The following is a 20,103-nucleotide window of genomic DNA, read 5'->3' as shown; positions in this document are numbered from 1 at the left end:
ACGATGTATAACCGATGAGGACCTACCCTGCTGCAAAATTACGTTGATTCTCTTGAAACGCTTAGCTAACTTTATTTCAACGTTATATATCTGGTGGGTAGTTGGGAGCAAGAAGGCAACTTTAGAGATTTAAATTAAAAATTATAGTTGTGAATTCTTTGATTTTTTAGCTACTTACATTAGCTTTCATTTTTACATCAATTATATTTATCAGTTGAGCCTGAAGTTATTAATATCTTACTTGATCTCCGGTGATGACGCTCTATCCATAAATATCCACTGCCATATAGAAGATATTTTCCAAACCAAGTCCAATAGACTGCTGCATAAAGTTTTTTAAAGTTGCATGTGTTGCAGAGAAAAACTTCGCATTTTATGACCAAGTTTCTAGTGACAAACTTCTTATGAAGTCGCTGCGACTAGATGTCTACCGTCAGCGACAAGCATCCTATTATGTATTCCAAAAAATAAATCTTTCTAAAAAGCGAGGACCTAAAAACAAATCCTGTTACGAAGAATCCCGTCGCGTTTTCGCTCGTTTGTCAATCGATATTTGTGGGCTGGCGACATGGAGCCACTTTTGGGAGGCGGGCTTATTGGTTTTGCTGCCTCATGCAAGTTGCTTTCTTCCTCATCTCTGACACAGAATTGACTGAGTTCGCGTCTTTCCTTGAAATGAACACTAAATAAATCCCAATTAGGGTTATCGTTAATCTTCAAACGTAGTTAAATTAAATCCCAATTAGGATTATCGTTAAACTTTAACTTAATTAAATTAAATCCCAATTAGGATTATCGTTAAACTTTAAACTTAATTAAATTAAATCCCAATTAGGATTATCGTTAATCTTAATCTAACGCTATGGCTCTTCCAGAATGAAATAAAAAATTATCTAATCTGAAGAAGTTCGCCTCAAAATCCGTTATTAAAATGTCATTGAGTTCGTCGGAACGCGGTGCGTTATGTACGTGTGTTTATTAAGATTCGAGATGGTCGATCGACGTCACGTCTGGCAGTACAGTTACCAGGTGAACTAACGTCAACCGGATGCCGATATTTAATGTTACGAGAAATGCATCTTAAAAACAATTTAGATGTGAGTTTTGATTTTGCAGAACTCAAGACTAAATTCCTGCAACGGGGAAAAATTTCCCGTCTGCGTGTGAATGCTGCTTATAAAATGACTGCCGTCTGACCGAGGTGATATACAGCAATAATTTTTTGATCAATTACAAAAATTAATCCCTAATATATTTATATTAAATAATGAAAAATATTTGTTAATCAAATCAAATTGAACATTTCCTTATATCAAGATATTAGTGATTCGTATTAATATTATATCATCGCAATAATAACAGTGAGCATGCAAGGAATTTTTAGCCCTGGTCAATTGTATGGCAGTGTCTATAATTGTTTTATCGCGTTTATTGTATATTACGTGAATACCGCATCGATATTCTTTAGTGTAAAATTGTTTTCTTTAAGTATTTTTCAAACTGAGCTGCGGAAAAAAAATCACAGAAATGATCCGCTTTGTTGGCCCTGTTTGCAATAAATCGCATTTTATGCTTCACATTCCAGCCGTAAATAGCACAATTATTGTTATGCCTATAGGTGTAATTTCATTATGGATTAACTAGGAACAATAATACGCACAATTATTATGTCTAAGTTCGTATTTTATTACGGTTTAACTGGAAACATTAATACGCACAATTATTGTTTTGTCTAGGTTCGTATTTTATTACGGTTTAACTAGGAACATTAATACGCACAATTATTGTTATGTCTAAGTTCGTATTTTATTACGGTTTAACTAGGAACATTTTTGTTGGCCCTGTTTGCAATAAATCGCATTTTATGCTTCACATTCCAGCCGTAAATAGCACAATTATTGTTATGCCTATAGGTGTAATTTCATTACGGTTTAACTTGGAACACTAATACTGTACGCTCAATTGCTATGTCCAAGTTCTTATTTTATTACGGTTTAACTGGGAACACTAATACGCACAAGTGTTATGCCCACGTTCTTATTTTATTACGGTTTAACTAGGAACACTAATACGCACAATTGTTATGCCCACGTTCTTATTTTATTACGGTTTAACTGGGAACAATAATACGCACAATTATTATGTTCAAGTTCATATTTTATTACGGTTCAACTGGGAACAATAATACGCACAATTATTATGTTCAAGTTCGTATTTTATTACCGTTTAACTTGGAACAATAATACGCACAATTATTATGTCTAAGTTCGTATTTTATTACGGTTTAGCTGGGAACAATAATACGCGCAATTATTATGTTTAAGTTCGTATTTTATTACCGTTCAACTTGGAACACAAATACGCACAATTGTTATGTCCAAGTTTGTATTTTATTACGATTCAATATGAAACATTAATACGCACAATTTACCTACCTCCACAAGATTAACAAATTGTTATTTAACTCAAAATACAGGCCCAAAATTTAATCCCATTGTAAGAAGTGAATATACCACCCAAGATTCACACGCTCCATTCTGAGGCAAACGCGTAATGAAACTACGCATGAATCTCTGCTGCCTTGATCGCATTAAGCTTCTTATTTAGGGCTGTCGTGGTGATCAATCATCCCACGCTTGAAGGAGCCCCAAGTGTGGCATGAACATCGGGCCTACAGCTCGCCTTATCTTACGTATTGTAATGCGCAGGCAACCTAGTCGACTCGTGCTTTAATTTCCTTATTAATTTCATTCCCTTATTATTAATGCCTGGAAGAAATTGTGTGCAATCACCAAATGTGGCATGAACATCGGCCAAGAGCTCGCCTTATCTTACGTATTGTAATGCGCCAGCAACCTAGTCGACTCGTGCTTTATTTTCCTTATTAATTTGATTCCCTTATTATTAAATTTAAGAAAAAATTGTGTGTTAAAAATTGTGATAATTATCTCCACACGTTTGAAGGGCTTGATTTCTTTCTATTGCCAGGAGTTTATGCCGCGTAACCTTTTTTCTCTTATAGAATTTTTGACAATATGTACACTGACGAAATAATATTACTTGTGATCTTTTCAATACGTCAGGAACCGACATCGGGTTATGAATGTAACTTTATCGTCATCTAGTGGCTCATGAATTAACATGGTCAACTTATAAAAGAAAATATTTACGGTTTTTGAAGTGCACTAAGTCATTTTTGAACTAGTGTCAGGTTGACATATGAGAAGCTCAATTTTGCGGATACAGTAGTTGTTCGCCTGTGACGTCACTGATCTCAGTGACATCTCGGGCAATAACCATTTACCGAAATGCTATCAAACAAGTCAACCAATCCGTCAAGAGAACGACGGTATTGTTTACGTTTCCTGATCTCAGTGACGTAACAAGAAAGTGACGTTCAACCATGCACAAAGTCACCCTCCACGAGCTTGCGTCCATACGCCGCCAACGAGAGAACGCGCAGGAGTTTCTGAGTAGACTGGAACTCAGTGGCTTCCGAGCTTCAGTTGGAGGAGGTGGTGCGAGTGATGCGTGGCCGCTGGACTGTAACAGAAATCCCGGCACTTCCTGGAGTACACATAATCCACGGCCAACTGCAGTGGATTTTATAAGCAAATGTTTTCTGAAGTTTATGATCAGCTCCGGATTATTTTCGCATGTGAAATTTTATTGTTAAGGCCGTTTCATTTAATGCTTTTGCATTTTTTGCTTATTCACCGGAAATGAGTTAGCTCAGACGCCGGGAGTGGTTCCTGAATTCGCGATAAGCTCCTTGTTCATACGGACTGTGTCCCAAAGTGTTCAATCCTAAAGTGTTCAACATTGCATGAATATTGTGCTAGTTTTCCTCTTTTCAACTAATGAAGTTGAGGGGCTCCAACACTTCCTCCATGGATATGAAATGAAACGTTATTGATGAAACGTTCAGTGTTAAAAATCATTTCTTGTAATATATTTTACATACTGAAATACATAATGTATAGCCTATTAATGCTTTGAAACGTCACTTGATATTTTGGCTAGAGTAGGAACCAGTCCTATTGAAATTTGAACCGTTCATCTTCTAATTACTGGTGTCAAAATGGGGAATTCGTCGTCCGATTTGAAGCACAGCCGGTCTCTTCCCAACTCCCCGCACTCTAAACGGTAAATTTAATCGCATGAACTGTAGCGCTACTGTTACTGAACATTTATTTCATGAAAATGTATATCAGTATACTTTTTAATGTAGTTGGTTAATGGTAGCTACAAGACTTGTTTGTCTACAGACATTCGACAAGAGGGCGTCTATAAGGCGGGGGTGAAATTTTTTTTGTAATGCAAGATGTAATTATCATGTATAATTTAAAAACAAAGATGGCACAGAAATTCACCATATCTTTTTAAAAGGAAAATGTTTTGGAGTTCAGCTTCATCGCCAGTTCGACAAACCTAGAAAGGATGTCGAAATGACGATGGAGCGGGACTCTCAAACGTTTTACTTTATAAAGAATTGGTGAATTTCAGTGTCATCTTCTTTGTTATTAATTTTTTTTTCATTCGGGATTTGCGCAATCTAGTAATTTTAGTGAGATACAATCGAGATATGTATACAGAAACTTCATGAACTGGTTTTACTTGAATGGAGACAAGTCTTTAATCACTTACGAAAATGTTGATTCAGGTTCATTCTTTAATTCTGAATGTCAACGAAATTATGCATTATTTTTGCAAAACGGGGACACCGTGCTGTGAAGTTTGTGTGGGACTCGCAATACTAATATAACGCATATATTATTGTTTGTATCAAGGGTAAATCATATTTTCTCTGCCTCCTGTTTTGGGCACTATACAGTTCCATTAAATGCAATTAAATAATGGTCCAAAATTTCACATATTCAAGTCTTTCATTCCAACTTAGACACAAAACTTGCTCCATTAGTATTTCATTCTAATAGTTTATCTAGTATTTAGTAATAGTATTTCTAGTAACTAGTATTTTTGGTCTCTGTGACCTTTAATGACCCGTAAAATTTTCCTAAGCACCATTCAATGATGAGCTTCCAATTTTGCGTCAAAAATACGAACAATTTTCAACCAGTCGTGAAAATGTAGGCCGAGTTCTTTAAATTGAAAATGTATCCAAGTTTTGAAAATAAAAATCTACTGATTTCTCGATTTATTTCTACGTTTGGCAATTATCATTATATTTCTGATTTTAGTCATGTTACATCTTACTTTCCACTAAAACATTTACGCTTTGGATTCTTAGGAAAACTGTTCCTCATTATTATTAAGCGTCTATTTCCTACCACGAGAAGTACCTATATTCAAGTTATTCCTAAGCTAATACATATTGCTGGAGCACTGTTAATTGCCCCCACATAAATTATAAGTTCTGAATAACGAGTTAGTCCTTTTACCGGCCACCCTGCAGTGTTCGTTCAGCGCGGGCTGGAGCAAAGTACCGTATTTTACGGACGCGTCGCAGCGAAAATGTTGCGTATCGACCGGTAATTTTTGCTACCAAATGAAGCCTGCAGCGACCATGCGATGCATAACACGCCTAATGAGCGAGGCGCACAGCTGTGGTCGTTAAATACGACCCCTTGCCCCCTGTATCACGTCACCTGCATTTATATGTAATGCTGGGCTTTTTGAACCTTCATCCCGGGGGATGCGAAACTATTGAACCTTTTCTCTCCATCATCCCGGAGGTTATGGTACATTCGTACCTCATCCCCCTACATCCCGTGGGATGTGGAACATTTGAACCCCTTACTTCACCACGAAGAATGTAAACCTCGCATCCTTAGGAAAAGAAAATTGCGGGCTGAATAGCAAAAAAAAAAGTAATAAATAAAATAAAGTTGAAACTTTGAATTTATCGATTTCAGCTCCGCAGCTAGGGTTTGATTACTCTATACATTGATTAAGATCAACATTACTCCGTACTTCTGGCTTGATTTCCTCCGTACATTATATTGCTTACTGAATTACATGACTCTAAATCACTCGAACGCTTGCATTAAATAACTTTCTACGATTTGTTATGCAACTTGCAGATTAACTTTCAAGTTGACATTTTATTGACACAAGTTTTTCGGTTTCCAAGATTAATGTTTTAACGTTAATTTGTGATGTGCGCTGCAATTTTTTGTACCGAAGATTGTATTTGTTATTTTCAAAAGAATAATTCGTATGTGATTGTTGTTCCGTGAAAATAACTTGGACAATTCAACCTTTATTTTAAGTACATAGTTATTTCTACCATCTGTGCTAAGTATGTACTTTATAGTTAATTACCCCGACACGCATGATTGCATTTTTTTTACTTTGATCTCAATAACGTAAATTTTGATTAGTGTTTTTTTTCTCGTTGGAGCTGTAAACGAAGTTAATCGATCAAGTTAATATATGGTACTCAACTGCATTCGTTAACCCTTCACCCAGCGTACGGATCAATTCTAGCACTAATTACAACTATTTCCGTTCGTGGATGGATGATGATAAAAAATTACGGTCTCTTATTTACTTCTATTAAAACCCGGGTAAGCTCGCTATAGCCCTGCAGACGCCGTATATGTGACTGCAGAAATACGGGGATTGTGCTTATACAGGGTGAACCAGAATTAATTGACCCTTTTAATTTGTTAATAAATAAAAAACTAACAATGTTATGAAGTTAAAACTTGTTTTATTTAAAAGAAGAACATTTTTATGGTAATATTGTATCCTAGTTAAAATATTGTATCCTATTACAATATTTTTTTATTGTATTAGTTAAAATATTTATTATGTTTTAATAATATGAATTAGTTAAAATATTGTATGTAATATTGTATCCTAGTTAGTTATTGTATCCTAAAAACTAGGATACAATATTACCATAAAAAATATTCTTCTTTTAAATAAAACAAGTTTCACCTTCATAACGTTCTTAGTTTTTTATTTATTATCAAATTAAAAGGGTCAGTTAATTCTGGTTCACCCTGTATATACACATTCAAGCGTATCATGGATACGCTGCGCTCTGCCAGGCTCTATACCGCCGGATGTTCTGCAGCTGGCGCTTGAATCTTCCTTCAATTTCTTTGTGGCGCTCACTTCCATGCATGATGCGAACATTTCTGGAACTCGTTTTCCTCTTAATTCGGACTTACGGGATAATGAAGAGTAATTTCGGGTTATTTTCTATCGTGTCATGGTGCAGCTGCATGTTGCAACAGTCGTCCGAAATGTTTTTTTTTTTTCATTGGTACTCATGGTTCCTTGTTATTATTGGGTTAGAAATTGCCTGTTTTTTGCGTACATAATTATTGAGTGAAATTTTTAAGATACTGTTCATCGTTGAGTAAAAAGGCAGATGTCACTTTAGGAAATGGCCTCATATCCCTTATTGTCTGTGCCAATCAAGATTATGATTGCTTGGAATCACATAAATTAGTATTAACTGTATTTGAACGGATTAACCATATATTGTTTCATACAATGCATTAATTTTCCATCATCTATAATTCGAATTGCCGAGACTTTAAATATACCATTATCTCATACGCATTTGTAAGTATTTTCATGAAAATTTATGTTACATCTTTGATTTTGCTCGGATCTACGCACATATACGTATATAGATCCACGCCGAAGTTGTATAAGTGCCCGACTCGTGTGTGGTGACCGCTCCGTATGTTATGTTTATTTAACAGGATTCATAACCTACATAACGACCTCATAATTGCTACGAATAGGTTTAACGAGTTCGATTAAGTGTAGCCGATCAATACGTGGCTGAGATGGTCCTATCAGTTGTATGGTCGCGTACACATGGCGAGTGACTTGCGTTATCTGATAAATGGCCCGTTGCGGTGTTAGGCCGAGCCATTTTCAGGTGAATATTATCGCTAGGCTTTCACGGTTTTTACATGAACTTTGAGGCTCAGGGGCCATACTTTCGAAGCTCGCTAAATGGACGTAAGTACTTACGCTCTATTTTCTTGTCTATGATTGGTGGATTTTGCTTGAAAGGCCGTCAATGATTGGCTGATGAACTTACGATCTCTTAACTTTTATTGAAAGTATAGGCCCAGGACATTAATGTTGAGGCAGTAAAATCATGACCACGAGTTTCCTTTCGTTTGATGTCTTGATGTGCGATGTTTTTGTCAAATTCTCTCGTTCTGTAAGTTGTACACGTAGACAATACTACTGAGACACTTATCTACCAAGTTTTGCACCGAGGCAATATATCCCCTTCCGATACGTTAAAATTATCTCTGCAATAATTCTGTTCATTTTAGAGTTCATATGTTTGTCATCCGTGGCGACCTCACGTTGCCGAGTAAACTCGAGGTTTATATCAAGACTTTGCCAACTGAATGAATGAGTAATTATCAATATTGTTATCAATTATTTCTATTAGATATGTTAGCATTAATCTGTTGATAGAATTTAAGTTATCTTGGAACCAGCGAGACAGCTTTAGCTTTGTGTTTGGTAATTCGTAGCCCGGAACTTCAATTTATTTTGTGTTTAATTTTCATGCGTGTATTTAATACGCTTGAAGTTCTTAAAGCTCACCCGTCACCTGAAATTTCTGGAGAATCTGTTTTATCAATTAAATTCGTAGTAACCCGCATGAACGGTCTGGATAAATTCTTGGAATTCTTCTCTGAATTTCGTTTCGTCAGGAATGGGCGAATTGCATGCGAACTTCCTAGGGCGTTAATTAAACCGTTGGAAGGGAATAAAGATTGGTTGCGAGCAAAGAATAAATCGTTCAACCATCACAAAACTTGAATTTTTTCGCGTAATTATGGTTTGCAACATCAATCAAGTGCGATCTTGATGTCAGTGATATGTAATTGATTTTCGTTTATATTGATTGTTGATCACAGTAAAAATTAACTCGTCGTTAATTTCCTTTCAAAAAATGATCATGACAATTTTAATTCGCTATTAAAATTTGTGCCAAAAATCGCAATTAAAATTCATAAAAATTTTTGCCAAAAATCGCCATTAAAATTCGGTCTCTCTTCATAAATTCAAATATAGCTTATAAATCAAAGATATAATAAGCAAACATTTGAATAATTATCACCTATTTTGGTCTACATTTGACGGTTATTCTGATTTCGAATTGCATTTACTCATATAGAAGTACGAAGCTTTTCAATTGAAAATTTTAAATAGCTCAAGTTACGAAAAAATGTTAAGTAGCTGTTAATTGTAAATATTATTGTACGGATGGATTTGTAGAATTTCGGCTGGCAGAACACCTGTATTGCGATACACTCATCGGTACGAAATGCCAGTTGCGGTTGGCTTAGTATAGCCAGGGACCGATAGTATTTTCTATTCAAGAATTCTGTCATCCCTAATCCAGTTATAATATTGTAAAGTGTGTTGATTAACAAACCGGAGCATGGAATCCCATTAAATTTTTGATTTGAATTTAGAAGGTAATTTGAATATTCGTAATATACACATAATATACTTATATATTCGTAACACATATACCCAAAATTTCTATAGTACTAATACTCGCTCTAATATTTATTTTTTTTTTCACGGCGCAATCTTTCATGAACGTATAAGAAATGTATGTAACTATTATTAGTTTGATCTAACATCGAAAGTTTTTAAATGCACATTATTCATGAGACACAGAGGTCGTAATTGATTTCAAGACGGAGCCAGTTCTTTATTTTTCGCGCTCACTAGGAACCTGGTGCAATGTACAAGAAAAATATTAACCAGATGCACGAAGAAACAGACGAGTGTGGCCTCTGGATCGAACGTGTTCCTGCCATGCCATCAATTGCTGGAAGTCAACCAGCGCTTTCATGTCAACCTCACCAAGACGTAATACCTTCAAAGCTGGCACTCAATCGTGCCGCCTAAAGTAAACTGCGTCTTGCACAGCTCACGTGTGGCTAGATCCATCTTTACCAGGAATTTAAAAGCAAAGAAAATAGCCAAAAATTTCACCATTTCTTATAAGAGAAAACGTTCCGGAAAACGTTTTCTCTTATAAGAAATGGTGAAATTTTTGGCTATTTNGTGCAAGCTATCGAATGATAGCAATCAATTTATCCTACTTTCCAGCAAGATGAATGGATTGCTATCGTAAAACAAAAATCTACTACGATTCAAGTTTTTCATTTGAATTTCATCGTACTTTCCAATGCAAATAAGATAACTGGATTGAAAGCGCGTAAAACAAAAATGTACTGGATTTCCTGATAGATGCGATTCATGTTTTAGTAGCATTTCATTGCATAAAAATTCAGCTGAGGCCCTGTGCCCATGAATTCTGAGTAGTACATTATTTTCCAGCTGGTTGTAAGGAAATAAAAGTTTCATATGTACGGAAAAAGAAGTATAATATATACGCCTAAATTGCAATGGGATTCGAGTTTCGAGGATGTATTCGACTCGTCACAAACATGTTTTGGCGCGGATGTTTTTCCTCCCCGGAGTGCGCATTGCCTGAGAACGTTCAAGCGATCCGGGTTCAGCGTTCCGCTAATCCGGATCAGACTTCGTCGCTGTGTCTGCCGCGCTTCCTGCGCTCCATCTCTGTCGGCCATGAATTAAAATGGAAGACTAGGCGCTGTTTGCTTCTTGTCTGACGTGCTTAGAATCACTGGAATGTCGCAGCGTGTGCGGTGAAGGAATAAATTTAGGGAATTTAGGACGATTTAGCACGCATAACTTGAAATAAAATGTTTTGTATCTGTCTAAGCGATTTTTATGGGAATATTTCGTAGTCTGCTTGCGCATTCTCTCAAACTCTTTCCGGTGTAATTTGCTGTGAAATAATTTTGAGAGATGACAATTGATGTAATATTATTACCAAGTGCTAGAAATTTGAGTGTGTTTCCTTTTGGGAGTTGGTTGAAATATTTTAAGCTTCGTTTAAACTTTGAATGATACTCGGTTATTGAAAATTGTATCATTCATTCTCAGTTTGATAAAAATACCGATATATTGGTAGAAGTTTCTCCCATAGACTTTTGACGGATTTATTTCTCATCTCCTGTTTTGATCCCACGGCTCTCCCCGCAATACATCCAGTTTCCAGAGTACAATTCGTCCTTCCCCCCGAGACCCACATTCTTTGACAATATTTTTAGCAATGATACATTGAGCTTCGATGAAGTGAAGCACTATATATAGTTACAATATTTTTATGGCATCAGAAAGATGAAATAAATGTAGATATAGACCCTTTTTAAGGGTCTGTATCGGGACTGATGTTTGTAGATTTCGATGTTGAAAGCATCGGTCTTGGTAGCTCGCAAATTCGACAACACTATTTAGTTAATTCTCATATTTTCAGAAAAGCGCTAACAAAACCCCGCCTGTGGGACAGCGTAATGCCGCCTGATATTCTGGAAGCCTATTTAATTCTTGCGATAAGGTAATTTTAATAGTTGCAGTCTAGAGAATTTAATTTTTCTATTTTGAGGGGCGAAACACGAGACTCGATTATGATATTAATTTTCCCGATCTCGTTTTTAGCCTCTGATGTCGATTTTATTTTTCCGATTTAACTTACGTATTCCATAGTAATTAAAAGTCGAGACCCAACGCTTTCAAGATCCTAGTGTTTACAATTTTTCATTTGTAACTGTCCAGCATAGGTTTGATTAGGTCGACTCTGTTCGTCTCGCTAGGTAAATTGATTGTTTCTCGTAGTTATCAATAAAATGACATCAACTGGTGAAACTATAAATTTTAAAGACATTCTCAACAAATTCGGGGCTATCATCTTTAATTCTAAATCGTCCTTGAGCAATTTTCGCGTGCGTGTCGTTTTATATTGTAACCTTCATAGAAACGTATAGGCAGAGCTGGGCAGCGCTATTTTGAAATGTAGCGACCGCTACCGCTATACCGCTACATGCTCTAAATGCAGCGCCGCTACCGCGACCGCTGCTGAAAATGTAGCGGCCGCTACTTGTAGCGCGCTACTGCCCACCTCTGCATATATGGTCGTTTCAAAATTATTTTCTAATTTTATACTAGTTGACAAAGTAATAAGGAAATTCATTTTTCGTAGAAGTAATCTAGCAAGTCTTGCAGCAAGTCTACTTTTTTTCATTTCACTCGAGGGGAGCGATGTATTCATTTGAACTGATCGAGCGCTTAGACTTGAAGTTGGTCAACTCAATTAGTTTCTCTTTAGAATTCGCTTATCATGTCACATTAAATGGACGCTGACAAATTGCTCCAGTTCTTCAGCTGAAGTGAGTTCTTAATTTGTCCTCGTCCTAAGGATTCTAAAGATCCAGACCTGGTCAAATTGAGCGACGTATAGGATTGATGTCGAACTGTGATATGTACTCGCGCCCTTGAACCTTTAGCTAAGCAAGGCTTTTAAAGTTTTTCACTGCGGCGTGTTAATACATAATAATATACGAGCTAGTTTGGCGTGTTTCATTAAGATATGGAGTAAAAAAATATGTGTAATGCGGTCTGTTTGAAATGAAACTTCGATTTTAAATTTAAGTGTTGGGATTTGTTCAATGATGTGTGACCGTGTGTCGGGAATGAGTGCAAATCGTTATGGATACACCTGTGAGCAAAGAGATTGCAATACATATTGAGATGGGAGAAATATATTTTTCGTGTAATTTATTTTAACTTGCAGGCCATTAATTACAAAATTTTCGTTTCCTGGCCAAGGAAAATGGCTCCAACTTATAGTTACAATTCTTTGTTTATTTAACTTCGATTGAATTATATTCAATTTTAACTTCGGATTGAAGATATATATGCGTTTTGGTGCCTCGTATAGAACACAGAAGGATGCTTTGAATCCATTACTTAATTTATCTATATTATTTATAGAAACTTGCCGTTTTACCCTACCTTTGTGCATTATGTTTAAGAAAATATGTTTGAATAAACAAAAATCCGAGATTATTCCTTTCGACTGCGAAATTCACTGAAAATGGTGTTTTTTCAATATAAGATTTTTATTCTCTTACGATAGAAAATGTCCGCTAAATATTACAATCGGATACCCTCGAATCATCCCATGGAGGATGAAATTGTTTAACATTGAGTGCCCTCAGCCCAACTTGGGGCTTGTCTTTTACAGCTAATTGATTGTTAATACAATTATGCACTACGTGACATTTAGTTTGTGAGCTTGGTTCCTGTTTTCTCTAATCGCACTGGTAGATTGAGTTGGTACTGTATTTTCAATGTAATTTTTTATTACTCTACATTTCATCTCCACATTTTAGTGTGATGCTTTCTAACAAATGTGTTTCCCACGATAATTTTTTAACTTTTCTGGCCTTTCTTATGATGGTTCGTATGGTGGATACATCGTACAATGCATAATTCCGCTCAACGTAAGTTAATTCAGGTATTCGACTGAATTCTATAAACTTAATGCTGTTATAACGCTCCTATATATACACATCACTGGCGGAGAATAACTGTTAACAGCCAAAAATAATTTTGATCGCAAATTGCATTCTGATGCTAATCATAAAATTTTTACAAATAATGTAAATAATCATAACAAATTATCCAGATCATTTGAAGCTATCTATAGTGTTTAGAAGTAAAGACATTAGTTTACAAGAATCGCATTGCTTTTAAGATCATAAATAACACTCCCGCGCTATTGTGCAACCTTTTTTTATTTTATTCCTGTAAATTTTACACGATAACGCTTTCATATTAAGATTTTATATCAATGTCACAGATCTCTCTCCTCCTAGCTACTTTGATGTGTCCAATCTGCGCCTGCAAGGAAAGTTTGGCCATTGAACGAAGCCTCTGTCCCGCACGTCTCGCTGTTTTCCATTACTCTCCCCTCCATTGCACAGCCCCTTGTTCTGCTCTATTACTAACCATTAGAAGTATCGCTCAAAAAAGATTAGCTTCCATTAGGCCTGAGGTGCAGCGTGGCGTACTTTTTCGCGTCTTTTGGAGACGGCCATTTCGTTCACTTAGTGATATTTTTTTGTTATTTCCTTCTTTAATTGTTTGATACGATCAATTCTTCGCGCAATCTTGCTACTTTCGTTGAGTTCTATTTGAGGTTTGTTGCCTGAGGTCTGTTGCCTCAATCAATGAGATAACCAAAAATGCTGATTCTTGTATCTCTTTATATTTTGCTTCTCCGACTTGAAACTCGGAGCTTTCATGGTCATTATTGTAGTAGCGTTTTTCATCACATATCAACTAGGTAAGAAAAAAGTTCATTTTCTTGTGACCGTAATCTGTTTTCTGATTACCGGTCAACGTCACAATTTAGTCAAGTAATATTTCGGTAAACTTTATTTAGTGGCAGCAACTTCTATTGTTCCTATGAAGTACTACATGGGCACCACTCTCTCTCATTGTTTCAACAGACGGGATCTGGGCGTGTGCTCAAGTTTACGCTCTTTCGGACTCATACTGAACTCCTATTTGAGATATTTTACATGTCTTCTGAGGCGGATATCACATGGATATTGCACTGCTTTGTTTTTCTACAATAGTTTCAATGGCTCACCGGAAGGGGTGGCGATAGATGCAACATTAGCGGATTGCCTCGTGGGCGCTGAGACTGAGACCGATGGTTGTTGTTCGATCTCTATAGACCACGAATAGAAGTACTGTAAGACAATACATGAAAAGTGCTCCAGAGAGAATTAAACGAAGATAGTGTGCTTAATTTGGAATGTGTTGCAGATTCAACTTACGTGTGGACTTGGGTTCTGATTAATAAATACTATATAAATAAGCTTAGACTTCATTGAAAAAATTCACCTAACTAGTAATAAGTCTTCGTTGGTAGACTCAGGGAAAACAGATTTGCGTTAACCATCCGCCGTATAGTGAAAGAAAACAGTAACATAACAAGACTGTAGTACTTGCAAGGCCATGACAGTATATAACAACACAAAGTTTAGCCGTAAATTAATTTTGATTAACATGTATATCTTGTGAACAGGATGGGCGGGTGTCACTACCTGAATTGGGAAAAAATATAACTCGAGTACTCACTGCAGTGAGTGACAGAGAGCGCATTTTCTCGTCGACGAAAACGTGAAGTCACGGACGGACAAACAGACGGACGGACGGACGGACGGACGGACGGACGGACGGACGGACGGACGGACAGGCGGACATGGCGATAGCACAATAGTGCATTTGTTCCATAAATGAGAAAACGCGCTAAAATGACTGATTTTCTTTATCCAGTAAGAAATGCAACAATTTAATGCCACTGGAATCGATTAAAAGAACTGCGTGAGGATCCGTAAAGATCATTTCATTTTATACTGACATGAATGAGCGAGTGATTTTTTATGAAGCCATTTTTCCAAACAGAAAGCCTCGCGCTTTTCATTCCAACTTTTGCTTAGTCCGAAAAGTTCATTGAAGGCTCGTTTGGTACCTGTAACTTAATTTGCATCGCTCGCTGACTGCAGTTCAAGTTTAATGGGAAAACTTGGGCATCTTGGCGATGTTATGTGGTGGCGACATTGCCAATTATGCCGACGAATAGTTTCCGAATCCAAATTTGTCAGTGATCCTTTTCGTTATTTATATAGGTAGGTTGCAGAGACGAACACGAATTTTTACCGATACGTTTTCCGTCTTTTATATTGTACTTATTGTTATTATTGATATGTATTTTGTTGATGTTGGTGTTTTGAAGCTGGGTTGGTTGATTTACGCGTTAATAAAAGCTATATTATTGCTTACCTCGATCATATATATAAAGCAATTACCATTGCCTTGGCTTATTTTGAACTCAGGAACGACATTGAATTCTCGCGTAGATTGTTCTTGATTAAGAAAGTTGAAAGTCCCTGGCTATCACATTCATAAACTTTATCACAAGTAAATACAGTAGGATAAAGCTTGGGCTCCGATCCCTTTAAGGTAAATGTTGTTTCATTAAATTCAAAACATGTCAATATCTAGTGTCGAACATTTTGAACATTGTAAACGGTCTAATTCAGCAAGGCATACTAAATTGAGCTAAAAGTTATTTCACCTTTCAATATTATGTCTTTTATATTATTGACATGTTTTATGCCTATCAGAGCACTCGCCTGCATGCAGCTGGCCACCCTGCAGTGAACCCTCAAGAATTGCCCGCTAATTTAGACCATTCCCCGAAGACAGTTCTTCCAGATGCACACGCATCCCTCCAATAATCGATACTCTGCAAGTAACTCGAGAGTCTGCCTCTATTCTCTGAACTTACTCGTATCTGTTGCTCTTGAGATCGAGAAACTAGATTCCCTGAGGCTACCCTGAATGAAACTGAGGGAAAAATTCCCACCGAAGTTTTACAATCTGCCTGCCTAAGTTCGTGCGGCATATGAAATAACCCGCGAAAAACGTTAAAAATTGAATTGTGGAATAGATGATAAATAGTATTGAATACAACTAGCATTTATTAATTTTATTATACTGAAATGTTATGAAACATAAATTATTTAAATTTATTATAGAAATTTGTTTTGGTAGAATTCTGCGGATAGTGATTAAAATTTATTCGGCTATTTATAAAATTTGTTATAAATCTGAATTATAACTGATGTAGCCTTTGCTACTTGGACTATAAATAATCTTTAAGTTATTCAGTTGCTCCAAAAGTATTGTGTATCCTATATCAATAGCAAACTAAGTAAAGTTCAAATGACTGATTGAACCACTGGTTAATCAAAATTTTGCTTGAAAAAAGACGTGAAAAATTGCCATGTTTCCAATATGACTTTTGGGAGATAGGTTTCATCATCTGTTCAAAAGTTCAATCATACAAGCTTATTTTTTTAAAACTGATGATAATTGAGACTTTCTGGAGAGGTTATCGTATTGGATAACGTCATTGAGACGTTATCATATCGGTCATTTTTGATTCGCATTTTTTTATATCGCGGTAATTTTTTACCGCCTATTATCAGCTGAAGTGCCAGAAAATTATTCTTACTATATACTTCTGAATTTACGGTGGAGCTAGTTTCTGGAATGTCATTGAAAATATGTTTGGTAAGTTTTCTTGTCATTTTCTTCGTTATCATATTTATATAGTTTTATAGTAATACAAATATAGTTAAGTTTCTAAACGACACGGACCCTTTCTGTACATTGGATTGTGCAAAATTCGAATTACGTTATCAGGACATTATCATGCATTATTAAATAGTGCATCGCCAATGAAGACTATACAGCTTCGTGGTTCATTCTTCACAAATTTCAGATATAGAAAATCCTTAACCTGACAAATTTTCTGCAGCGATATGACGCACCTAAACCAAAGCATAAATTCTTCCTATTTTATACCCAAGGAATTCATTCTATATCATTTATATATAATAATATATCTCTATAATGTGATCCGGCAGTTACCCTCGGTGCGTATTCTATGAATACCATTAGCATTTATTTCTATAACTCTCTCCTGTGAATACCAAACACCCGTTCAAATCCGACGCCATTCCCGTTCACGCTAGACGGCCCACGTCTCCAGATCCTGGATTCCTATAAATACTCTCCTGTAAACTCAAAGAAATTTGAGAGACTTTGTCCAAATAGCGATGCATTTTTCCCCTGTCTGGGTCATCCCGTGTGGGTCATCCTGATGCATTTTTCTCCTGTCTGGGTCATCCCGTGTGGGTCATCCCGATGCACTTTTCCCCTGTCTGGGTCATCCCGTGTGGGTCATCCTGATGCACTTTTCCCCTGTGTGGGTCTTCCCGTGTGGGTCATCTTGATGCACTTTTCCCCTGTGTGGGTCTTCCCGTGTGGGTCATCCTGATGCACTTTTCCCCTGTGTGGGTCATCCTGACTCATCTTGGCCCGGAAAATGGGCGCAACAAACCTACTTCGGTACTCTTCTCGTGCTGTGGGTTGGAAAGTATGTCACTACTGGGACAATATTTAGCATTAATTTTTCTAAGTGCAGCTTTCCGAGATCTCAGGCCATAAGAAAGATCTCGAGAAATGAGGAAAAATTCAACTAATCTTCTTTACGCAAAATTTGAATATTGTTACATGTCGAGTCCCAGAGATTCTAGCTTTGGTATCGTTGTGGGTTTGAGTCGCACTGGATGCTGAAATAACTTGCAAAGACGACTATATAGGTTCATTTTTGGGACGAAATTTGTTCAAAATTATAGACATAATATATACATTGAAATAGTGAAGACTCTTCAGTTTCAATAAAAACGAGTTTAAAAATTTTTCTTGAACACATACTAAGGATTTACATACCTGCTACAAAGCATACTTGGGATCCAAACCTTAGCAGGAAAAATGCCTGTTAATCAAGGTAATTTTTCCATGAATACACAATTTCTTCTAGTTATCACAACGGATTAATGACCACTGCTTATCACATTTAAATCCATTATAGTTTTGTGAGAGGCGCGTAGCACTTGTACTATTGCTACGAAATGCCAGAGAATTATTACTAGAAAATCTATCTTGTGAATGATTCATCGCACTTCAAGCTAATCTCTCTAATGCAATCGGGGACACAAGCATCAACTTGCCTGCGACTGAAGTCATTAATTCTAATGGCTACGTTCCATATTCCGCTCCAGGGAACGTTGGTCTGCTCTATTTTCCGCGGTACTGCCTTGCGATTGAATTATATTGCATGCATTGCTGCTGTAGCTTCTACCATTGACGTGTCTACCATTGACGTGTCTACCATTGATGTGTCTACCATTGACGAGTCTACCATTGACGAGTCTACCATTGACGTGTCTACCATTGACGTGTCTACCATTGACGTGTCTACCATTGACGTGTCTACCATTGACGTGTCTACCATTGACGTGTCTACCATTGACGTGTCTACCATTGACGTGTCTACCATTGACGTGTCTACCATTGACGTGTCTACCATTGACGTGTCTACCATTGACGTGTCTACCATTGACGTGTCTACCATTGACGTGTCTACCATTGACGTGTCTACCATTGACGCGTCTACCATTGACGTGTCTACCATTGACGTGTCTACCATTGACGTGTCTACCATTGACGCGTCTACCATTGACGCGTCTACCATTGACGTGTCTACCATTGACGTGTCTACCATTGACGTGTCTACCATTGACGCGTCTACCATTGACGCGTCTACCATTGACGTGTCTACCATTGACGTGTCTACCATTGACGCGTCTACCATTGACGCGTCTACCTGCGACGTGTCTACCATTGACGTGTCTACCATTGACGTGTCTACCATTGACGTGTCTACCATTGACGTGTCTACCATTGACGTGTCTACCATTGACGTGTCTACCATTGACGTGTCTACCATTGACGTGTCTACCATTGACGTGTCTACCATTGACGTGTCTACCATTGACGTGTCTACCATTGACGTGTCTACCATTGACGTGTCTACCATTGACGTGTCTACCATTGACGTGTCTACCATTGACGTGTCTACCATTGACGTGTCTACCATTGACGCGTCTACCATTGACGCGTCTACCATTGACGTGTCTACCATTGACGTGTCTACCATTGACGCGTCTACCATTGACGCGTCTACCTGCGACGTGTCTACCATTGACGCGTCTACCTGCGACGTGTCTACCATTGACGTGTCTACCATTGACGTGTCTACCATTGACGTGTCTACCATTGATGTGGTCCAGTGAGCACGAATGCTATATCAGCGTTTCTGTTTATTCAATGTGACTTTGTTAATTGAATTACTGAATGGTAAATTCGCTGCAATGAATTTCAGGATGATATATAGTTTGTGTTTTCTTGGGAATGTACTGACACAAAGATAATCATTCCTGACAGTAATTGCACGTCTAAGTGCCCTTTGAACGTGTTTACTCGAATTGCTTTGTTTGGTGCTGACTGTCGCATCCCCTAGATTTCTTTTGAAATAAATTGCCTTATGACTTCATTAGTGAGAACAGAGGAGTTCTAATGGAACTGCTTGACGTTGAGAATTTGTTAATAAGCTAGCCATGTTAATTTTATTTCTATTGCTTTCCACGATGAATTATTTAAGACAATAACAGTGAAAAGGTGTATACCGCATTGTTATACAAAATATATAACTTACAAATGTTACATGAGGGCCCTTTTCACTTTGTGAAAAGACTTAAAAAAATTGATACG

At 37.1% G+C, this 20,103-nt stretch overlaps 1 protein-coding gene across 1 annotated transcript; it reads left to right on the top strand.

Moving 5' to 3' along the window:
* The first annotated feature begins 3,403 nt into the window (after window positions 1–3,403).
* LOC108664512 lies at window positions 3,404–19,625 on the top strand. The gene is made up of 2 exons (XM_018151106.1): window positions 3,404–3,545; window positions 18,625–19,625. The coding sequence occupies exons 1-2, from the start codon at window positions 3,404–3,406 to the stop codon at window positions 19,623–19,625; spliced, it is 1,143 nt and encodes a 380-aa protein (XP_018006595.1).
* The last annotated feature ends 478 nt before the right edge of the window (window positions 19,626–20,103 follow it).

This window comes from Hyalella azteca, unplaced genomic scaffold (genome assembly GCF_000764305.2).
Source record: "Hyalella azteca isolate HAZT.00-mixed unplaced genomic scaffold, Hazt_2.0.2 contig2030, whole genome shotgun sequence".
NCBI classification, from domain to species: Eukaryota; Metazoa; Arthropoda; class Malacostraca; order Amphipoda; family Hyalellidae; genus Hyalella; species Hyalella azteca.
This window is presented reverse-complemented; position numbering and strand designations above follow the sequence as displayed.